This window comes from Cygnus atratus, chromosome 2 (assembly GCF_013377495.2).
Source record: "Cygnus atratus isolate AKBS03 ecotype Queensland, Australia chromosome 2, CAtr_DNAZoo_HiC_assembly, whole genome shotgun sequence".
Lineage (NCBI taxonomy): Eukaryota > Metazoa > Chordata > Aves > Anseriformes > Anatidae > Cygnus > Cygnus atratus.
Genome location: NC_066363.1, coordinates 115,419,224 through 115,441,028, shown reverse-complemented (window position 1 = coordinate 115,441,028; position 21,805 = coordinate 115,419,224). Strand labels below are relative to the sequence as shown.

General features: G+C 38.5%; 1 protein-coding gene across 1 annotated transcript in view; it reads right to left on the bottom strand.

Moving 5' to 3' along the window:
* ASXL3 (ASXL transcriptional regulator 3) overlaps positions 1-21,805 on the bottom strand; it is a 126,234-nt gene that overhangs the window by 86,386 nt on the left and 18,043 nt on the right. The window contains exons 2-4 of the mRNA XM_050709124.1: positions 17,175-17,238; positions 15,269-15,351; positions 4,588-4,590 (exon numbers count right to left, since the gene is read on the bottom strand). Coding sequence (XP_050565081.1) covers positions 4,588-4,590; positions 15,269-15,351; positions 17,175-17,238 — 150 coding nt within the window. The remainder of the gene's footprint in view (positions 1-4,587; positions 4,591-15,268; positions 15,352-17,174; positions 17,239-21,805) is intronic.

Here is a 21,805-nt window from a genome sequence, read left to right as displayed (position 1 = left end):
ATCAAAACAAATGCCACTACTATAATTTTGCTGCCTAATAAGTGTCAAGTATGTCTTTAAAATATTTTTGTTAAGAGCCTGTATCTGTATTCAAAGCCTGGAAATAAATATAGAACTGGCAATCAGTAATTTCAGTATCTTTAAAAAAACATAGCAATGCAAGATTTATTGTATTGGTTGAAATTAAAATATTTTGGGTGGATATAAAAAGTTTAAGTTATATAATTGCTGTGCATAACAGAGTTTAACTTGGCAAAACAGCATAGCAAAAGGTTGGTTCTTTCCCTCAAAGCACCAAGTACATACTTTTATTTTTGTGCTTTAACTTAATCCAGCTGTTGTTGCAACTCACGCTATTAGTAGATCTCCTTATTCTTTTTTGACTTACAACAGTTCATTAAGTCTGGAACTGACAGACTTAAATTTCTATTTATCGTATAACTAAAAATTAATCTCATTTCAAAATGTCACAGAAAACACTTTAAAATTATAAAAATAGTAACCATCAAATAATTTGCGGAAGCGAAGCATTAGTAACTAGAACAAATACATAAAAGTTTTAGATTAGCCATACTTGATAGGCACAGTATTCCATCTGAAAGGAAGCTTGATTCTGCTGAAGTCATTAATAAACTCCCTTTGAAGGTAGGGGCTGAGATACACATACAAAGAAAGAGTCAGAGAAACGTAATATAATGTAGCATCACAATCAAATTTCAGTCTCAATGAGAAATTGTCGTCTTCTATCAGTCATCCTGATCACTGTCTCTAAGTATTTTTAATAAATAATTAAAAGCCTAATATAATATTAAAACATTTGACAGCATCAACCATGTCATCAATTCAAACTCCTACCTTTTAGTTTTTGTACTCAGAGATTGCTTTTATTTATACTTCTTCAATAATGAATTTAATTTGTACACCCAGTAGGTGTAAATTCTAAGACTTTATTGGCTATGCTCAGTTTCACGCACCGAGGTGTCAACAGCATAGAAAAAATCTTCCAGCCACAGCCTATCAGCAAATTTATTTTCTTCTGTGTTGTCTGAAGAGGCTACCATAAATGAGAGAGGATCACTACTAGTAACGTTTCGCTTCCAAAAGGCAAGTTGGTGGCTTAAGGTGGCTTTTGCAAAATCTTTGCTCTAAAAATTTTGTATGTATGTGTTAGCCATCTATATAGTTTTCCATTTTCAACTAAAAACAGAGAAAGTTTGAAGGTTGGGTTGGGGGTGCTGGTTTTGGGTGAAGGGGAGCGGACAGATAATAGTGTGTGTATATATATATATATGTATATATATACACACACACACACGTACGTATACTATATATATATATATATATATGCTGAAAGCCAGCAGTCTTTTTAAATCTTTCCCTTCGTCATGTATTTTTAAAGACTTCTTCTCAAAATGTTTCTTGCTGTCCTTTACAGGCTGTGTTCTTTTTGTTTGTTTGCGCATTTTTTGTGATTATAGAGGTCAGATACCACTTTTGACACAAATGATTCCGTATCTGATATGGCCACCTAGAGTATTTAACAATTTATAAAACAATGCCCCCAGGTGCATTGGTAACATGAGAAAAAAGAAAAGAAACAATAACAACTAATGGGGGCCATTTGCAAGAGAGAGTAATAACTGTTTACATCCCTCACTTGTTTTATTTTATTTGTGAATGAAATATAAAAGCAGGCAATTGAAAATCTTTTAGGAAAAAAGGTACAGAATCTTGATAGCAGATATTTTAAGCAATCTTATTGGCACATGTAAAAGATACAGAAAAAGATAAATATGTAAAAAGATAAACATGTAAAAGATAAAGTAGCAGCTATGGATGCTTTAAGATGCTAAATAGGATGACTACCGTTAGCTATTTTTGCACACACACCCGCTTTTTGTAGTAAATACTATGTGCCATCAAAAGGGCTACTACCTACCATTTATTTTTTCTCATATTACAAATATAAAAAATAAAAGAATACAATAAAATATAAGAAAACAATCAGAAAAATAAAAGAAATAGGGGAAAATATCTTTGTCCTCTCTTTTAGCTATTGAGAGCTAACAGCAAAACAGTTGTTAGAAATGTTTTGAGCTCCCTCCCATACAGTCTTTGCTACTGGAATAACAGAGCAGAGGATATATTTGAATAAAGTTCTGTGATTTACCATTTTATATGGATGTATGTATAAATGTGAATATATATCTGTAGGTGTATTTACACACTCAAGCACATAAACAGTTTGATACATACAGCATTTAAGTTCTTCTATTTATACTTTGATTTGATATATATGTTTTGCTTCTTAGTTCTCTATTGATACTGTAAATTTGCCAGCTACACAACTGCTGGTTTTAGCAAGCAGCTACAATAAAACAGCCTGTCTCACTGACAAATTATATAAATTACAAGCAGAATACAGGAGATTTCCACACTCCTGAAAGAAAATCAGATCTTGCTTAAAACATACTTTTCCTTCAGGTTATACTAAGTAAATAAGCAAAAGAAGTTTAGGCACTTTTCATAATAATTCTGTTTTGAAATGAAGACCGTGTGCATCATCTAATTCCACATTAATTAAGAGAAGTATCTATGAGACTCAAAATAAAATAAAATGGAATTGCTATCAACCAACATTAGACTGGAAAAGAAATTTACATCTGTAACAAATTTTCTGAGCATTTATACCTGACCTTTGCTATCGTCCCTGGACAGTGGAATTCTGAGGTTTGTTTTGGTCTTCAGTCTATAAAAACATACTTTAAAATTTTAAATGAAATACACCAGTGCATGACTAAGAGAATTAGTAAATTTTAGCTCAAGCAGTATGAAGAAAAAAAAAATAAGGGAAAATAATTATTTTCAGATATTTTTCCCTTCAGTTAAGAAATGGTTTAATTACAGGTAGACTGAACCACATACCCATAACTTAACAGAAACATAAAGACATCCATAGCAAACTGATCCAGAAAATAAATTACTACTAGAAAATGATGCTTTCATAGAAAGCCTGACAATGTTTTCTTCTTTCACATTCAAGCAAAATGCATTTAATTCAGTCTGCCAGAAATGGCTATGCTTCTGTTCTATGAAAAATATGCTAATGATGAAAATAAGTACTTGACAATTTACTGAATACTGAGCGGAAAATCTGTAATGAATTGCCTATGCTGTAGTGTTCAGTTTAGGCTCTTTTTTTTTTTTTTTTCCAGTTGCTGTGGAATACTAGAAATAGCATAAAAAAACAGATTATACCATTTTGTGGGATGTTGTGCATGTCCCTTAGGACAGAGTGCTTAGAAATAAAGACAATAAGAGTCGGCTGTGGAATAAATGAAATTCAAAGCAATAATAAACAATAGGTTTAAATACTAACTCTTCAATTCAAAAGAGAAACGCAGAAACCAAAACAGAAATGCAGAAGAAATTCAACCCCAACAAATAAATCTAAATCAGCAACTAGTAAATTGAAACCTAGAATAATTCATTTTACACCTGCAAGAGAGAACAGCTACTTAGGTTACTTGGATGTGGCAAGAAAAGCTCGTAAATCCATTAAACCAGGCATGTATTCAAGTTACCAGCCAGATTTGAATGTTCACTGCAGGCTTCAAGTCTTTAACAGACTAAAATCTTTTCTTAAGAATATTTTAACAGACAGTTCATTCAAAAGGTGACTCCTTCTAGCTAGTCTCCATATCGTTCTGTTTGAAAGTTCGATATACATGTCTGCCACTATTAGGCTTTTGTGTTGAGTCACTTTTGCCCAAATAGTTCCTAAAGGTAATATACAAGATTAGTCTTGCCTTTTCTAAGTAAAAGAGAGCTGAACAAGCTTGATAGCTGGTTAGCAACTCTTACTGCATTTTGCCTCTAACTAGCACAGACTGATATTAAGCTCTCTTGCAGGTCTTGTTTCTGTCTTTTACTCAAAAATGCTAGTTTATTACCTGTGTGACAGATCTTCATTTCAGAGCCAGGATGGAAAAAGAACACATTCTGTCAAATCTCTCCTTCACAACGATCTTTCAGAAAGTTTTGGCTCTGGACAACAGTAGACGCATATTGCTGGAAAGCTCTGCTATGTCCTGGTTCCTCTTAAACCAAAAGATGCTGGCAATGCAGGCCAATAAAGGTATTAAAACCAAAGAATGTATCTACCTTCCACATAGTCATGGTTCAGTTTATACAGTCACAGGCAAACTTTTGGAAAAAGGAACAGAAAAACACCGTGTAGACTGTGGAAGATCTCGTCTTTTCAGTACTTTAAAAAAGAAATCAAGCTTAACAAAGCACTACATTACGGGAAACACACTATACTCAAACAGGACAAAAAACAAACAAAAACAAACAAAAACCTTGCACTGCTGAGGATGGATTACTGATCTAGTGAAACTTTTCTTACTTATAACTTTTGTATGTATCTGATAATTTTGAATGTGTTTATATCTCTTGGATATCCCTGTTTAGTTTCCCTTTCTGAAAAAGAGAAGGAAAATTCAATGCAGAACTACTACCTGAAAAATAGAAACATTAAAGAAAAATAGATAGTATACTTGCATATTGCTAAAAGAAAAGTTACACTTTCTAGGAAAAACGTGGGAAGCCAGTCTTGACACAATATATAATTTAGGATAATTTTATACATATGGTAACACCAATTTATAATGCAGGAAGTTGCTCTTTTCATCAGCCTGAACTAGATTATTGCTTTTCAGTCAGAATTCAGTCAGAATTTCAGTCAGAATTCAGAAGGGAATTATTACAACTGTGCAAAAAAGCCAGCACTGAATTTGTTGAGGAATTTACACTATTTAGCTTTCATAGCCGATGTCCATTTACTTCAAAATAAAATGTCCGCTAATAGGAAGTGTTGTTTTTTATTGCGTAAAAAAAAGAGATCTTATAAGATCAACCTCTGTATCGCTATCCATTATTTGTTACAGTTAAACTGTTGGATTTACTCTTTTATTGAAAAAGGAGTATCTTTAGTGTGGCTTTAACATATTACATGGATGTTTATCTCAGCAAATTAGAGTGTGATAACGGAGAGTTGGGCATGCATTCAAAAGATGAAATATTTTTGTCATACAGACTGTTAAAAGTTGAAACATGTTTATCACATCACAAAATTTAACAACCATCATTTTTTCTGTTACAGTAAAACAGATTAACTTTAAGATGTCAATGCTTCCACTGAATTATTAAACTTTAATATTTAATGATCTTATGAGTCACTCTCCCTTACCAGTAAAGTGTCAAACAAATAAAAGAGCATTATGCTAGCATAGTGCTCTTTGAGAAAATACAGGTTAGGTTTGGGAGGAAGGTGCAGAAACCTAAGTAACTGCACAAGTAAAATAGAAACAGTTTTAATAGTACCAGGGAAGCAAGTGTCTAACACAGACTGTACTCCTATTTTCCCAAGCTTTGCAGACACATTCTGGAGAGCTGCTAATAGATTTAAAACAAACAACTTTATTGCAGATCTTAAAAAAAAATAAAAATCAAGCAGCAGTATTTCCTATCATCTCCATAAAAGGTGGAAACGTGGTTATGATAGATGCTTTAATGCCCAGACACATAGAACTACTGTACCAATAAATGAAAAAATGAAGTGCTGAACACTGTAACACTATATGTGTAAAAATGTATATGGAAAAGTAACAACAATCTTAAATTTAAAAAAAAGAGAGAGAATCAACTGTTCTGAAATTTCAGTTCAGCTGAGCATACCGGCACCCACTTCAACACTATGACAAACGAGGGACAAAGTACAAAAGGGGAAGCCATATGAACTTTTCTAAACTGTTAAGTAATATATGGAAGATCCCAGACGTGATAAGAATGATGGAACTGGGTTTTTATTTTCTTATAACTTCTCCTGGCACCAAACTAAAGAAGAAAGCTAGGTTGGTCCTGAGCCAGAATATGAAGTAAATACTAAAATCTGGGATGTCAACATTGTAGTCCTTTAATAATTTCAGCCACACAGAAGGGTAAAATGAACGGAGTTGGAGTCCTCATACGTGAGAAGGGAAAAGGGATGACAGCAGAATGGGGTAATAGGAGACCATGGGATTGGTGACCTAGTTTGAGAAAGAGGGAGGGGAGGATTCATGTAGCAGCAGCTCTTGGGACAAGAGACTGCACACAGATGCAAAGAGATGTTGCACCAAGGACACCAATTTAGTGGATGGGATATTGGGAGAGGAGAAGCAGAAGAACAGGATATATTCTTAGCTTTGCATTCACTTTGAAAGAAATTACTTAGCTTCTGTCTCCTCCCTCTTCTTACATATGCTCAATTAATATTCTTAACAGTAAGAACAGTATCCTCCAAAGCATTCTGAGTAATACTCAAAAGATTCTTATTATTTACACTGTGCCACTTACCATCTGAAGTATATCCAAAATTAAATCCACACCTTAATAAAACTAACAAAGGCATCTGCATTTGACGTAAGTACGATTTTTAGTCTGCCTGTGACATCTGGGGTGCACATTACTACATGGACCATGAAAAGACAAACTACCAAACAAAACAACAATGAATCAAGTAATCTTATCAAACACGCTGAATGCAGACTGATTTTACTGGACTGTTTTATCGAACAGACTCCCTTGTCCTGTGAAAGGAAGAGGAGCAACATTAAAACAAAAAACAGCTGCAAATCATTTCTAAAAACTGAAACATGGAGCAAAAATGAAGCTAATGGTGTTCAGACAAAAAAAAATGCATTCAGCATAGTTAAATATCTTATATTGAAATAAGTATTTTATAAGTATACACAATGGAAAAAAGACCATCACTAATAAATAAAAATGCTATCATCTGTGCAATTAGCTGATGGAATATACTTGAGATTTTGTAATTTTATATCTTTTCATTACCACAGAATGACAGTTTTCCAAATCAGTGCAAAGACAAGATTACCATTGTACAGACATAAGCAAGTTACCTTCATACTTTAAGGTAATCATAATGCAGCAACAGGGAATCAGGAATTACCAGACCTACCCACAACGCTGCTTTTAAGCTTCAGTTACTACTGCAGTTGTTTTAAGGCTACATCATTATCAAAAACTGAAATTGTTATCACGGAGGGTATGACTATGCAAGTTACAGTCCCAACTTTGGAACACAGTATGGAGGAAACCCATCAGTTTTTACCAGGTTAGACTGTACCGTGGCATAAACCATGCTGGGAGTACCCAGGCAAGAAGGAGCAAGCCTTAGACTTTCAGCTGCTGTACTGTAGCTATCAAAAAAACCAGCCTACTAAATTGGGTGGCTTGTTGTTACACCATGAAGAAAAGTGTTTCAAAGAGGTATCTGAAGTGAGCTTATGCAGAAAGACAGCTAGTACTGAAAGGTTGTTTCTTTCACTGCTCTGCAGCCAAAAGCCATATCTGTAGTTGCATAAGGATCAACCTTACAATGCTAGGCAAAAGAATGTGAACAGCTGTCCTTCTCTTTTCCCATCAAGGCTTCCTTTCAGCCCATTGCAGGGAATAACTACCTTCAAGACAAAACAACATACTCCTTCAGCTGGAAAGGCTCCCAAATAAATTCTATCAGACATACACAACCACAGAGGCCTTTCAACTGTCTGTGCTCTTCCTTTAACAATCAGCCTTGATACAAAAACTGTGGTTCTTTCAGTGAAATTTTAAGAGCCTTTGGTTATTTGAGGGCACTTGATTTTTTTTTCTTTCTAAGTGGAAGATAAAAACCATAACTTTTCAATAATTACAGATCACAATGACATCTTGGAATTATTTCACAAAGAAAAGAAAGAAAAATTTCTGTCTACGTGCATAGACAATAAAACAAGGAACTCAAGATAAATAACAGAAGAGAGCTGTCAGCTCATTTAGCCTATTTACAGAAACAGCAGCATTCAGAAAGGGTTTTATTTTTAAGTCAATAGCTCTAAGGATGAAGTATTCAAAGGCTTGAAGAGACACTGTCAAAAAGATCAAAGGATTCAAAGGTAAGGGTAAAATTTTCAGGAGTATGATCTCACTTCAGAGATAAAGACAAACCCTGTACAGATCATGTGTTTTATTCCACTGATGACTCTGTTCAACAGTTCAAACTGGTTTTAATTCTAGCTAACCCACTATTTTAATATTTCTGAACAAAGACTGTAAACCTAATAAGAGTATCTTGAGATTTATTAGGGTCATACTTCGTTGCTTTCCTAGGCTCAGAAGACTTAATACGTTATAATTCATGATAGATATTATCAACAATGTGAAAGAGAAGCAGCACTATTGCCAGTGGCAAGCATCTCTTCTTAGTCTTCTGAAAGACTACTGTCATAACAATAAATCAATAGGTAGTTTAATCTTCCATAGGAAAATAAAGAATATGCAGAGAAAAAAGGAGGAGAAGTTAGGACTGATGCCGTGATTCTCATAGTTGAAATAAAGATCAAAGAAACACCAAGAGAAAGAAGTTTAAGATCGTACTAGAAAATGGACCTAGAAGAGAGCATTTTTTAACCTCTTCTGGGAACGCGGCACTAAAGGACGTGGCTTAGTGATCGGATTTCGTAGGTCAGGTTGATGGTTGGACTTGATGATCTTGAAGGCCTTTTCCAACCTAGATGATTCTATGAAAATTCCTTGACAAGACAGAGGTCAGTTACTCCAGCTGAACAGCAAAAATGTTATGAAATGATCCCATCTCAGGGTTCACAGTCTTGAGTTTAATGAAGGAAGAAAGTAAATTGCTAGCATAGCTGTGGGCTAAAGTTGCACTCCAAAAATTAAACATTGCTCGTCCCATTTTGAAAGTTTATTGGCTTTTAACTTGTACTGAAAATCTTTGGCTTTAATCTTTTCCAGACGTGAAGGCAGACAACAAGTCAATTTCCCAGCCTTACCAAGCAAGGGGAAAGGAAACTACAGAAAAGCCAACACATAATCTGTGGCTATTAGCATCATACATCTATCAGAATTTGGCTGGATATTTTCCCCTGGGACTCAAGCAATATGTATGGCTCTAGTACTGCAAACTGATCTAAAAAATTTCATAGAACAATATGGATCAAGGGGTACACTATTTCATTCCCTTCATTCAAAGCATGATCAACCAAACCTACGTAACTTCTGACAGATACGTAACTAAATTTTCTTAGAGAGATCTACGGATCTGTCACATCTTCCTCACAGCTTATGACAGAACTCAATTATACCTATCAGAAAAAAAATATTCTTAATGTCTAATCTCAGTCTTTCCTCATTACCGTTTAAAGGCCTTATGTCTTGTCCTGTCCATATCAGATGGACAGGGTAATTTATTCCCTTACTTTTTCCCCATCTTTTACATATCCAAAGACCTATTATGTCAAAACTCAATCTTCTCTTCCTTAATCCAAACACTTAATTCATACAAACTTCTGTCCTATTTTTATCTGCCTGACAATTTTAAACTGTATTCTGTTGGTCCTAACCTCCTTGAAGTGTACTACCCCAAACTGAAGAGAATAGAGAGGTTATTTCTTGTGGCCCACAGACAATTTCAAGAGGGGAAAAAAAAAAACAAGGACGGTATTAGGATCTTTCTTTTTTACCAAGAAACCAGGAGAATTTGAGAGAAGGAAACTTGTTTCTTTTCCCCCGTGAGAATCAGCTTTTTTTTTTTAAAGCACATGGCCTACTTAAATACTGCCATTACGACTATGCAGGCATCCCTTGGGGGGGGGGGGCGGGGGGAACACGTCATGGGCACAAAGAATCATAACTTGCCAGATGCTTCTTTAATTTTAGGAAAATAAGGAAGAACACAAAATGAAGAAAATGGGCTTCAGGTAATTAAACTTGAGGCAACTCGGAGAACTGACAGGCAAAGTCTCCAGAGAAATCCCTTCCCCACCCAGAAGGCACAAACACGTTTCTGTAAGTGCACCAAGACACAGGAGACTGGCTTGCTCTTCAGTGAAGAGGGTGGCACCAAGCATTTTCCCCAAAAACAGAGGAGTGCTAGTACCTTTTCTTTGCTGGCACACAATTAGAAAAATGTCTATGATTAGACACCTAGTAAAAGCAATACCAAGCACAGAAAAAAATGAATTTGATAATTAAATATGTTAGATATTCTTATACCAGCTAAGTCTATTCGAATTTACTCTAAGGTGTTTAGAGCTGACTGAATCAGTCTCAAAATTATTAAAGCTATTTTTGAAAACTTGTAAGAGAGCAGCAGCGATTCCAAAAGACTGGAAGACATGTAGTGACTAGCTTTAAAAAAGATGGAAAAAGGAAGAGGCTGGGAATTAGAGACAGTAATTTAATTCCAGTTCCCTGGAAATATGGAATAAAAATTATTTGGAAGGATTTATCAGATAAGAAATTGCATAATACATAGATCTGTCAAGAATAAGTTACTTCAGATCTATGAAAAATAACCTTTCTGACACAGTACCAGCCCCTGTAGAGAAAGAAGGAGAGTAGGTATCATATACCACAGCTTCAGTAAGTTTCTGGACCTTGTTTCTCATGGATCTTTCATGAGCAAAGGAGAGAAATATAATGCTGCAAAAGGAAACAACCTCCAATATCCAGGCAAAGATAAACTTGGAAGGGATGTATGCATGTTGAAAGACAAAACTACTTAATAAAGCAACCTTAATAAATTTGAGAAACCATATGCAGAAAAGCTGAATACAATTCATAAAGACACGGGGAATTCTAAACCTTGACAGGAATCAGTAACGGCACAAATACAAGATGGAGAATGACAAGGAAGGTTGCAGCACAGTGGAAGAGGAGCACGGAGGTTAGAGTTGCCCACACTCAGGCCAGCAGTCTATATCACACTAGTGAAACAGATAAAATCTCATGCTAGGATGCATAAACCGCAGGTTGCAAGTCCATAGAAACCTACAGTGGGACATAGAATTGTTTTGAAAAGAACAGGGACAGTGGAGACTGGGAAGGAAAATCCAGAGTGCTGTGCACAGAAGTTAGCTGCTGTTTATCTTTGTAAGAGATTCCAGTGTCCAGGACTGTTGGCTTGGCACTGCTCACTAACACCACAGGCATGAATGTAAAATTAATACTTCTCACCTGCCTCCACCTCACCCCCAGAACACCATGTATTTTCTACATCCCCGAAAGGTTTGCCTTAAAAGATTTTAATACTTCTAGGCAGCAAAAGAACTACCTGCCTGCTCGTCATTTGGCAACCAACCATCATAGCAGGAAAGGTATTAAAAAAAACAAAACTGAACCATACATCCCTCAAGATATATGAATCTAGGTAGGTATATAACCTCTCACAGTATGTTAGTAGCTTTTTATTTTAATTTCTAACTTATATCTGCTTTGGATTTTCCTCCTATTGTATTTAATGCTTTCAGTAATAAAATATAAATGTGGAACTTGATGTCTTTATTGCAAACAAGCAAAAGAAAAAGGCTGAAAAGTCTGACAATGTCTTTTAAAGATTACATGTAACAGCTACAATGAAATTGCTGAAAATCAGACATTATTCATTCAGATTTACTACCACAGCAAAAAGCTTTAGATTAATTACTGCTGCAATATATTTGAAAAATGACTAAGCCAATTAATCTCGTTCATCTATAAATGGAACAGCAGAGGCAAGAATTTTTAAAGAACTTCATTTAGGATTGCCAAGGTTCTACTGACAACGATAATCAGTATAAAGGAATTAGTAAAGTATATTAATGTAGTAACATACTGCTGGCACAACTCCAGACTTGAAAAATACACAAATCATTACAGAATAAAATGTGCTAGTGTCATTCAAGTGCTTATGACCAGGTGATTACATATCATAAAACATACAACCCTCACTCATCTTAGTTGGCTGCAGCACAGACCAAGAAAGATCATCTTCAGTAATGGCAAAGGGACCATACTGGTAGAAAGGTACTAAAAGAAACTGCAGAGCTTGATGAAGTAAATGGGCACATTGGGATTATGTGGCAAGGGTTTGGTAGCAGAGTAGGGCTGCAGGGGTGGCCTCTGTGAGGCAGAGCCCAGCAGCTGCCCCATGGCAGATCAGAGCCAGCTCCGGACGGCTCCAAAAGGGACCCGCCGCTGCACAGAGCCAAGCCAGTGATCAAGGCTAGGTGGGCTCTGGGAGAGCAGATGTAAGAAAGGGGAAAAAAAAAAAAGGCAAACAAACAAACAAACAAACAAAACCTTCTATGCAACAGCAGCTGGGAGAGAGAGGGGTGAGAGCCAGCCCTGCAGACCCCAAGGGCAGTGCAGCAGGAGGGCAGGAGGTGCTCCAAGGCAGGCAGCAGCAGTTCCCCTGCAGCCTGTGGAGAGGCCCCTGGTGGAGCAGGCTGTCCCCCTGCAGCCCATGGGTCCCACACGGAGCAGATCTCCACGCTGCAGCCCGTGGAGGAGCCCCCGGTGGAGCAGGCGGATGTGGCCTGGAGGAGGCTGCGGCCCATGGAGAGCCCCCGCAGGAGCAGGCCCCGGGCCGGAGCTGCAGCCCGTGGAGAGGAGCCCACGCAGGAGCAGGGGTCTGGGGGGAGCTGCCGCCCGTGGGGGACCCGTGCTGGAGCAGTTTGCTCCTGGGGGATGGACCCCGTGGTACGGAGCCATGTGGGAGCAGTTCTTGAAGAGCTGCTGCCTGTGGGCAGCCCCCGCAGGCTCAGTTCAGGAAGGACGGCATCCCGTGGGAGGGACCCCACGGGGAGCAGGGGCCAAGAGTGACCGTGAAGGGGCGGCGGACACGAAGCGTTAGGGACTGACCCCAGCCCCCATTGCCCATTCTCCTGCACGAGGACGTGGAAGAGGGTGGCTGGGGGGAAGGTGGTTTAGTTTGTTTTTTAGTTTCTCACTGCTCTAGCTTGTTAGTAATAGGTAATAAATTATATTAATCTCACTATGCTGAATCTGTTTTGCCCATGACCATAATTACTGAGTGATCTCTGTGTCCTTATCTCAATCCTTGAGCCCCTTCGATCGTATTTTCTCCCTCTTTCCCTTTAGGGAGGGAGGAAGGAATGAGCAGTTGTGGTGGAGTTTGGCTGCTCAGTTGGGTAAAACAACTAAAATGTGAGACTCTGGACTTAAGGACTGTGAAAGCAAAATATTTCTTAAACACAAAGGCTCAATCAACAAATGTGTATGAATTTAAATACCTTATCAGCTCTTAAGAGTTATGCACTCAGATGACTTTGCAAGTCTGTGCCTAACCAGTATTAAAATGTGGCAGAAACACAACTTTTAAATGAAATCAGAAATTAAATTAGAAACCAAACACCTTCAAAATCAATACAGAACCAACATCTTTGATTTATTATTATTTTATTTTTTACAATTGCAGCATCTAGAATTTCTAGACTAATCAATTCAGAATGACCTACCTTAAAGCTGTATACAATTTTTCACATAAGAAATAAAGAATGTTGAATTTTATCCTTTTTCACTTATCCAGACACTCACTGCCACATATGGGATCCTGCAATCAGCTACACATTCACACATACCTGCACATACCATGAATAAACATCAGGCCAGAATGAATCTCAGTTTCCTTCCTGTTTGCCTGAAATCCTCAGTTTCTTAGTAACTGAAGTAATGAAAGAGAAGATCTGGTTTTGAACCTCATTTAAGGAAACTTTATCCTATTATTTATTCTGCAGCAATTAAAAAGGGTTTCTACATTTTCTGTATTTAAATCACATAAAAATGCTGCCCTCGCTACTTCCCATAGGTTTTATGCACAAAATTTTATTTACATACTTTTTAGGGAAACAAGAATTTTTAAAATTACAAAGAAATGCTATTATCAGGCATGTAAAGCTTCTCCCATGTGGTTGCCTCATATCACAAGATGTAAGAAGAAAGCAATCTATGCACTGCTGTGAGAAACAGTATCTTAATGAAAACAGATTTTCAAATGTGGTTGTTTGGTGTTTTTTTTTTTCTTTTCTTTTCTTTTTTTTTTTAAATGCAAATCCTTGCAGCATAACACACGTTTGGACATTCGTTTTCAAAAGTTTTCATCTCCTTGTTTCTTTGGCCCTGCCAAATACACTTCAAGCAATTTCTTGGCAGGAACTAAAGCATTTCATATCTGTAAAACATGGCAAATTCAGCTTCATCTTGCACTCCATCTCTTTCGCACTCTTACCAAAATACAGATATTATAACCATGTCATATGGGTACCAAGAAAGCAGTGCATGGCCATGCACTGCAAACAGTCATGCAGAGCATCTCTGTTCCTTAGGAACAACAGTGAGCTCAGTAAAAATATATCCCGCAGTAACTTCTGGTTCAACAGATTATGTTCAGAAGTAATGGAAATAATGTGTTACTACTGCTCTACTCAGGCTTTATGTTCCCTTTTTCTAGAATTTAGGTACCAAAATAAAGGAATATAATTAAAATAAAAGCAAATGTTTCCCTTTGAGACAGCAACACATATTAGAATTACTTATTAGAATAGAAAAAATTTATAATTTGGAGAAGAGGAAACTGCATCTTGTAGGAAACAACCACCAAACAAACAGTTTTTCCTTATTTTATTTCCTGCCCAAGTTTCCATCTGAGGGTCACTAGAAGACCTACCAAGCAGAAACAGGATGGAGCATGCTCATCTGAGTGAACCATACTTATCTGATCCTAAACATACTAGAGTCAACAGAAGACAACTATGATTTCCATAGCTCTGGATAACCCACCAAACCTCTAACAGCTTTAAGATTACATCCAATGTACGCTGCTATTTAGCAACTCAGGATCCAGGCGCTGCAACTATGCAGACTAGCTCTCAGTGCTCCAACACTGCTCTCCATCCATTCCCGACCCTTTATCAGCTCAGCCCCCACTGCTGCAGGCAACAACAGCATGTCATAACAGCAACTTAAGTGCCAGACCACAAACTTAAGTGAGAGAAAGAGTGCTTCCAACTCCACCTCTCACGTTCACGCCCATGATGGTATAGGCAACACAGCCACCAAGCCTGGGGCTTTCAGCAAAAACAAGCAGCAGCTCTGGGCTTTCTGACCGGATCCCGCTCTCTTTGTAAAGAAAGGCTGTTGGACCGGAGCTGGCCAACAGAGGCCTTTTGGAAGGTACAAAGTTACGCCAGTCACTTTCCATTTTAAAAGCCTTGAACTAATGAACAAACAAAACCCATAAGCTGTATTTCCCACCGTGGTACTGGAAATTAATTCAGCCGTTAACCAGCACACTGTGTTCTGCGAACCATTCCTAGATGGTTTTCAAAGAGACAGTAAAAATACAGAATACATAAACACTGACCTTGTTTCTTTTAACCCTTCTTTCTGAATGACTTCCAGTATTTGTTTTGCAGTCATTGGTGAGTTGGGGTACTTTTCCAATGCCTGAAAAGAAATAATAAATGGGTAAGTGTCAAGACATAGCTGTCCCATGAATTTTAAAGGTTGCGTCTTCATGCAGTCTTTATACAGTCATTTGTGAAAGGCAGGGAATGGCAGTGTTGAGACTGAAATCCTTTGGCTGTTGGAAGGCCAGATACAAATCAGGAAACTGCAGCAAGAGTAAATTTTACTTGCTGTATCTACTATGCTGCCTGGGAAAAATTCTTAGCAGGTTCCAGATAAGAGTTGAAATATGTAACTGATTTTATGACACAGCAACAGAATTCCTCTCAAGCAGAAAGGAAAAAAAAAAAAAAAAGCAAGAGGCAGGTAGTTGTGGTCTTCCCCCCACCCTCCTTCTTCAAAATTATAGATAACTAGAACTATCTGAGGTCATTTGAATATTTGACACTTAGGTTTTATTGTGACCTCAGGAACAAAGCAAAAGCTAAGAGCTTCCATTCGTAGAGTAGGAGCTACTATGAAAATTGACACAGATAGGTTTCAATTTTCAAATGCTCTTTGTTTCTAGAAACCATGAAAAATGAAGTAGTCAGAACAGTCACAGCACACGAGATGCTACATGACAGAGTGCAATATATTTTTCCAGTTCAGCTCAGTTTTCCACTCCTTTGCCTTTTCCAATCGAGCCACAAGTAACCCACTCTTCTTTCCAGATACAACCATCTTGAACAGAATTTTCTGGTTTTCCACTTCCTTTTAGTCCCAATAGGTTTTGAGCTGTTAAGCAAACAGCTGCTCTTGTTCATTTAAAGTGCCAGACTGACAGCCCTGGAAAATGAAACCTTTCAATCAGCAGTAAAAGGTGCAGCACAGGCAAGAGCAATGCAAGCTTCCCAGAGCATCTTGCCAATGTCATCTGAGCCAGACCTTGCATTTCTACCATGGGTAAACAAGAAATCAGTTTGGTCTCCAAACTCATCTAATCCTGAGCTTCTCTCTAGTAGTTACCACACAATGGCAATTGTGAAAGTAGCTACTACTACGTGGATATGTGCCCACTAGGAGCTAGAGACACCACCAAATCACGTCATGCCAGTCACCGAACTGTGAAGGGTGCTAACCAGGGCTGTAATTCAAACAGCTCACATAAAGCCAAAGCCTCCCTGCTCACTACCAATTGACCAGCTCAACCTTCTCTTGCCATTTTATAATTCTGATTTGCTGCCTGCTCTCCCCTTTCTCACTGAAAACACGGTTTACCAAATCCTTTGGCTGTTTTGCTGCAGGTGAGCTTCTTATCCTTTATCTTTCAGTTCCACAAAGGAAAATGCAGAAGTGAGGGCTGCACTAGAAAGGTCTGGGAGCTGAACTGAGCTTATCTCATGTACATCAATAGGCAAGATTCAAAAGGGACCTGTCAGGAAAGGAAAACCGAAAGGTGATTTGAAAGGAGAAAGAAGAGTGGATAGGAGAGCATGACAAGGAGTAAGGACAGAAGGAACTGCACAGGGCTGGGAAAAGGGCCACTGCACAGCAAGGCATGAGAAGTGATATGAGGTATTAATTAATTAATGACAGAACCACATAACACACTGGAAAAATGACAATGAATATAAGGACTAAGACTGGGATGAGAAGAAGTTGATGTGTGGGAAGATACAGAAATGGAAAGTTTAACCTTTGAAAAGACGATGAAGAATAGGGACAAGGTCAAATGAGAATACACTGAAACGGAGGGAAAAGAAGGGAACGGAACTGGGAACATTCCAGAGGGCAAACTGGAAAGGACAGAAGAGGAAACTACACTGTACTGGACACGGCTATGAAGGAAACTGTGTGCACTTGAAAGTGGGGTTACTCACTGTGGAGGATTCCCTGTTTCTCTTCCTGAGTACAGGCCCCTCAGCACACCTGGGCAGCTCCTCCCTGCAAGTGAGAAAATTTGGGTAGCCCTGTCCCCTTCTCTGTGACATCACATCCTATTCTGCAGAGTCAGAAAACGTGCCAGGTATTACCATGTGGGTTTGACAATGATGGGAAGGAAACAATAACACTACATAAACATCAGAAGTCCCCTTGTTCTGGACAATGGGAGAAGGGAGAGCAGTTTGTGCTGAGGAAGCTGCACTGAACTGGTTGTGGAAACAATGGCCAGACATACAGGATACGGAAGATCATCTTCACCAAACAACAATGAAACCAACAAGCAGGATGCATAACACCACTACAGAAAGCTTAATCAAACCCACAAGGCAGATTTCAAATACCACAGTATGAAGTGAACACATTCAGGGTACAATGACAAACTGAAACGCGGAGTATGTTAGACAGGCTGAATGTGCTGGAGCAAACAATTGCTCATTGTGTGGACTTATTTTACTGCTGGACATGTAGCGTGGGCTGCAGTTCATATACTCTATGAATTTAATTCTGTTCATCTAACCCTTTAAACAGAGGGCTGTTATTTAAAGAACTGTTCATACCCGAACTGAAAGGCATAAATTCTCCAATTCAGACACTACTTAATTTGAAAGCCATCTTACTGTGCACTTGATTAAGTTTTCTTTATCATAATGAAGATTAATCTAGCGGAGAACCTTAGCAAGGATACCTTCTTCTGCCCTTCCCACCATCGTGTGCCCTCCCCCTGCAACTTTAGGCTAACTATTTATCAGAGGAAAAAAATAAAAATAATTACTTTGAAAAACATTTTCATGACAATCCCATTATTTTCTTCCCCCAGTTATGGAAAACAGCTTCTGAGTATTATTTAAGAGTCTGCGAGCTAATGAATACACTGAACTGCTAATTGCACAAGCGACTCTTGCCTCTGTATCTCACCATTAGCATTGCTAAAAGCCCACAAGCCCTTCTGCATTTCTAGACTTTTAAAAATATTAGAAATTCAAATTGAATTACTAACTGTCCCTTAAGGCAAATAAAATACTAAAATGCAGTAGCGTACTTAAGTCATAGACTCCTTGGACAGACAAAGTAATCACATCCTTTATCTGTTTTGAATATCTTTCTTTCCTCCCACTCCATCCACCAACACTCATGTCATGTACGGGTAGTGACTAATAATGCTGGAATTAAAATATGCCAAAGTACTGTCATGAAGAGTACGATTGTTTCGATGCGTTTTGTTGCGAAGGACAATGGCAGAAGAATGGTTTGCACTGACTGCAACCTCCATCACAGAGGATCAAATATGCTCTATTTATTCCTGCCATTCAACCACAGCCTCAGAAAGGGACAGCCACTAAATAACCGGGACAAATGATCTGATATCCATCAGGACAATCTGGAAGAGAACAGCAGCAGTCATTGCACTGAACACATTCTTGGTGTTCATTTAAACACTGGTTAATAGGTCAAAGAGAAGGCAACTTAGACCCGAACAAGCACAAACTTAGGTTTGCTTCACCTACACATATCAACCCACAACTTAAGCAATATTTAAGCATAATAACTGCACAAATACAACAAACACGTACATTCCCAGTTCCATTTCAAGTGTCTCGTCAGTTACACATAACAAGAAGAAATCCTAATTCCTTTTCTCAGCAGGGTATCTATCTTGTGTACATTTACACTACTCAAAAACCATCAGGTGCCACTCCAGGGAAAAAAGCATTTTCCAGTGAGCTGTAACAAGAGAACTCTGGAGCAGAGTCAAAACTCTCAGCTCTGCATAAGAGAGAAATCTTGAATGCTCAGCTCATCTATGAAATCAGAACAGAACCTCGAGATAGTGGACAGAATGATTAATCTGCACATAGAGCTGCTTGAAGCAGATCTGCTCAACCGCTTGCACTTCGGCCACTAGGGGGAACACAAAGAGAGGAACAGCATGAAGAAAGGCGAACTAGAAAGTAAGCTCTATTGCCACCCATAAATGCTGTCCTGCAAAACTGGGAAGCTTTGCCAGAGAAGCAGCCACCAGTCCTGCAGCTACGAGTTATCATGTTGGCAGAAAACAATTCTTCTAAAGGTGAACCAAGTGTGGGCAGAAACAGTGCCATGGTTCAAAAGCGGCAAGCAGATCAATCCAGTGGTCTTGATGCTGCTGGTCCAGCCACAGTACAGTAAGCTGAAACTGAGCTGAGCCTTTTTTTTTTTTTTTTTTTTTTTCTCCTGTAAGCTCCCTGAAAGGATCTGAAGGTCAGATAGCTGACAAAAATCAGGATCATTTTATCCCGTCTGCTTGGTCAAACCGTAGGCTGAGCCACGGCTCACAAACCAGAGCAGTTCTCTTTAGAACGTTATTTAAATAATTCAGCAGGAGAAAAAGGAACAGCACAGCTATTGCCAGCGCTCCCACTCAGCAGCTAAAATACAAGTCTGGCTGAACTGCACAACAGACAGACATTCTTTGCTGCCCAAAGAGAGCAGGGTGAACAGAAGAACAGAAAAATATCCCTCCTTTTCCTAAGCAGTGAATATATGATCTTTTCTAGCCACCCATTACTAAGTTAATTGAAAGATGGAGTCCCAAACAGGGTACAAGAACAGCATCCTGGAATAAATCCAGCATTGTCTTTTCCAGCTGCTTGTGTGAGGTTAACAGGAGGACTGACTTCTATTGTGGGAAATGCCCCACTCAAATCTTTTGTATTCATTTTTGATTAACGGCTTCAGTCATTGGGGAATTATCGGCAGCCTGGTAAAAGTTCAAAGCCCTTTGTGTGAAGAAAGATGGGTAAATGGTTAGGAGAGGAGAGGGTTGGGTAGGGTAGGATACAGGGTGGGGGAAGAAAGGAATTGGTTAGAAATGGATGAGAAAGAGAAAACAGCAAGACTGAGAAGAGGGAGGGTACATAATATTGAACAGTGAAGAAGGAAGAAAATAACAAGGGAAGATGCACTACAAGCTATTTCAAGAGAAGTTTTCAAATAGAGGTTCATGGAGCTCTTGCTGATGGTGATTAAGACAAAGGTAAAGAGTAATTTCCAAGTACTAAAACATTAAAAGAAGCTGAAATGGGAGTAATAACTCTTCTGGTAGGCCTTTTGTCTTTAAGCTAGTGCAGTTACTATAAGGAAGTTACAAAATTTGAGCGGAGGTAGATGCATTTCATTGGCGATGTCTTTCACAATATGCTCTATACTATGAATTTGCCTTTGTAATTCATGCATCATTAGAGGTAAGAAAGAAAAGCAAAATCAAGCAAGGAAAGTAGCAAAGATGTAACAAGAACAAGAAAGCAACGTGAAAACACCTAAACTTGCTGAAATACATGAAATGTCTGATCCTCATTTAGGGGATCTGTCGGTACAGATCCACGAACACTTCAATGACACTAACAGGATGAACCCAGCGTAAGCAGAATTCTTTCAAATAGATGTATAAGGTCAGGATCAAAGACACATATCCCAGTGAGCAGGATGTCAAACTTTCCACCCTAGCATGGGTTCCACTATTAGCAGAATTACTATGAGAATGATACTCTCATCTTTTGAGGTATTGCAATACCTGTAACCTCTGTATCTCCCACCTTTCCACACCCCTACTGAAACACCTTTATTCCCTTCTCTTTACCACATTACACTCCTACAGTACATTCCTACATCCTCTACATCCTGATACATTAACACATTAATCTAGAAGCTGTTCACTGCTGTGGGTTCCCCAAAACCAACCACAGGCACCCAGGCATTGCCTAGGTAGCCAAAATGTGTGCGCGCCAAGTAGCTAGCTATCAGCACCCTGTAGTTCCTAGGTGCTGACAGGACAAACTGCATTGTGAACCTCCCATGGCTCACAGAAAATATTCTCTACCTATTTAGTTTAGAAAATTAGTGTAGAAGTTTCAGCCTCTGTATCAATGCAGTCAGCTGAAAAACATGGGTCAAAGCTGCTTACAGTTATGAATCATTATTCCAGGAAAGAGACCAGGAGCAAAAAACAGCTCTGCCACCCAACAAAATTACTCCAATCTCCACTAGCTCAGTGATCAAACAGGCCACGATCCTGAAATGCCTCTAATTCCAGCAGGGATCAAAATTCCCCTTTGGCTCTTACCCCTGTACAAAACGAAGAGAGGCCATGTTTCGGTGACTGGGACTAACAGAGCAGAATGGATGCGAGCGCCCTGCCAGCTGCCTTTATGCTACAGATAAGAGAGGGAAGAACTACCACCAATGTGAACATGTTCAGCACTACTCAGGGAACAAGACAGAAATACTAAGAACCACTGAACCCCAACCATATTCACTTCATATATGCTGTTTTCTCTATTGAAAGCTGATACAGATTTTTTTTTTCTGACACTGAAAAAACACTGCTGCATAACCAATGTTGCAGCATAGTAAAATCAAAAACAATATGAAGAGTAAAACTCTCATAAAAATCAATAGAGAGAATGAGTATGTGCTTGTTTTAAAAGCTTTCATCGCTTAACTTCCTCAGGCAAATGTAATGTGTAAGGGTTACTTTTAATGTGAGAAATAAAATTCCTACTGGCTACTCTCTGAACGTACCAGATATAAC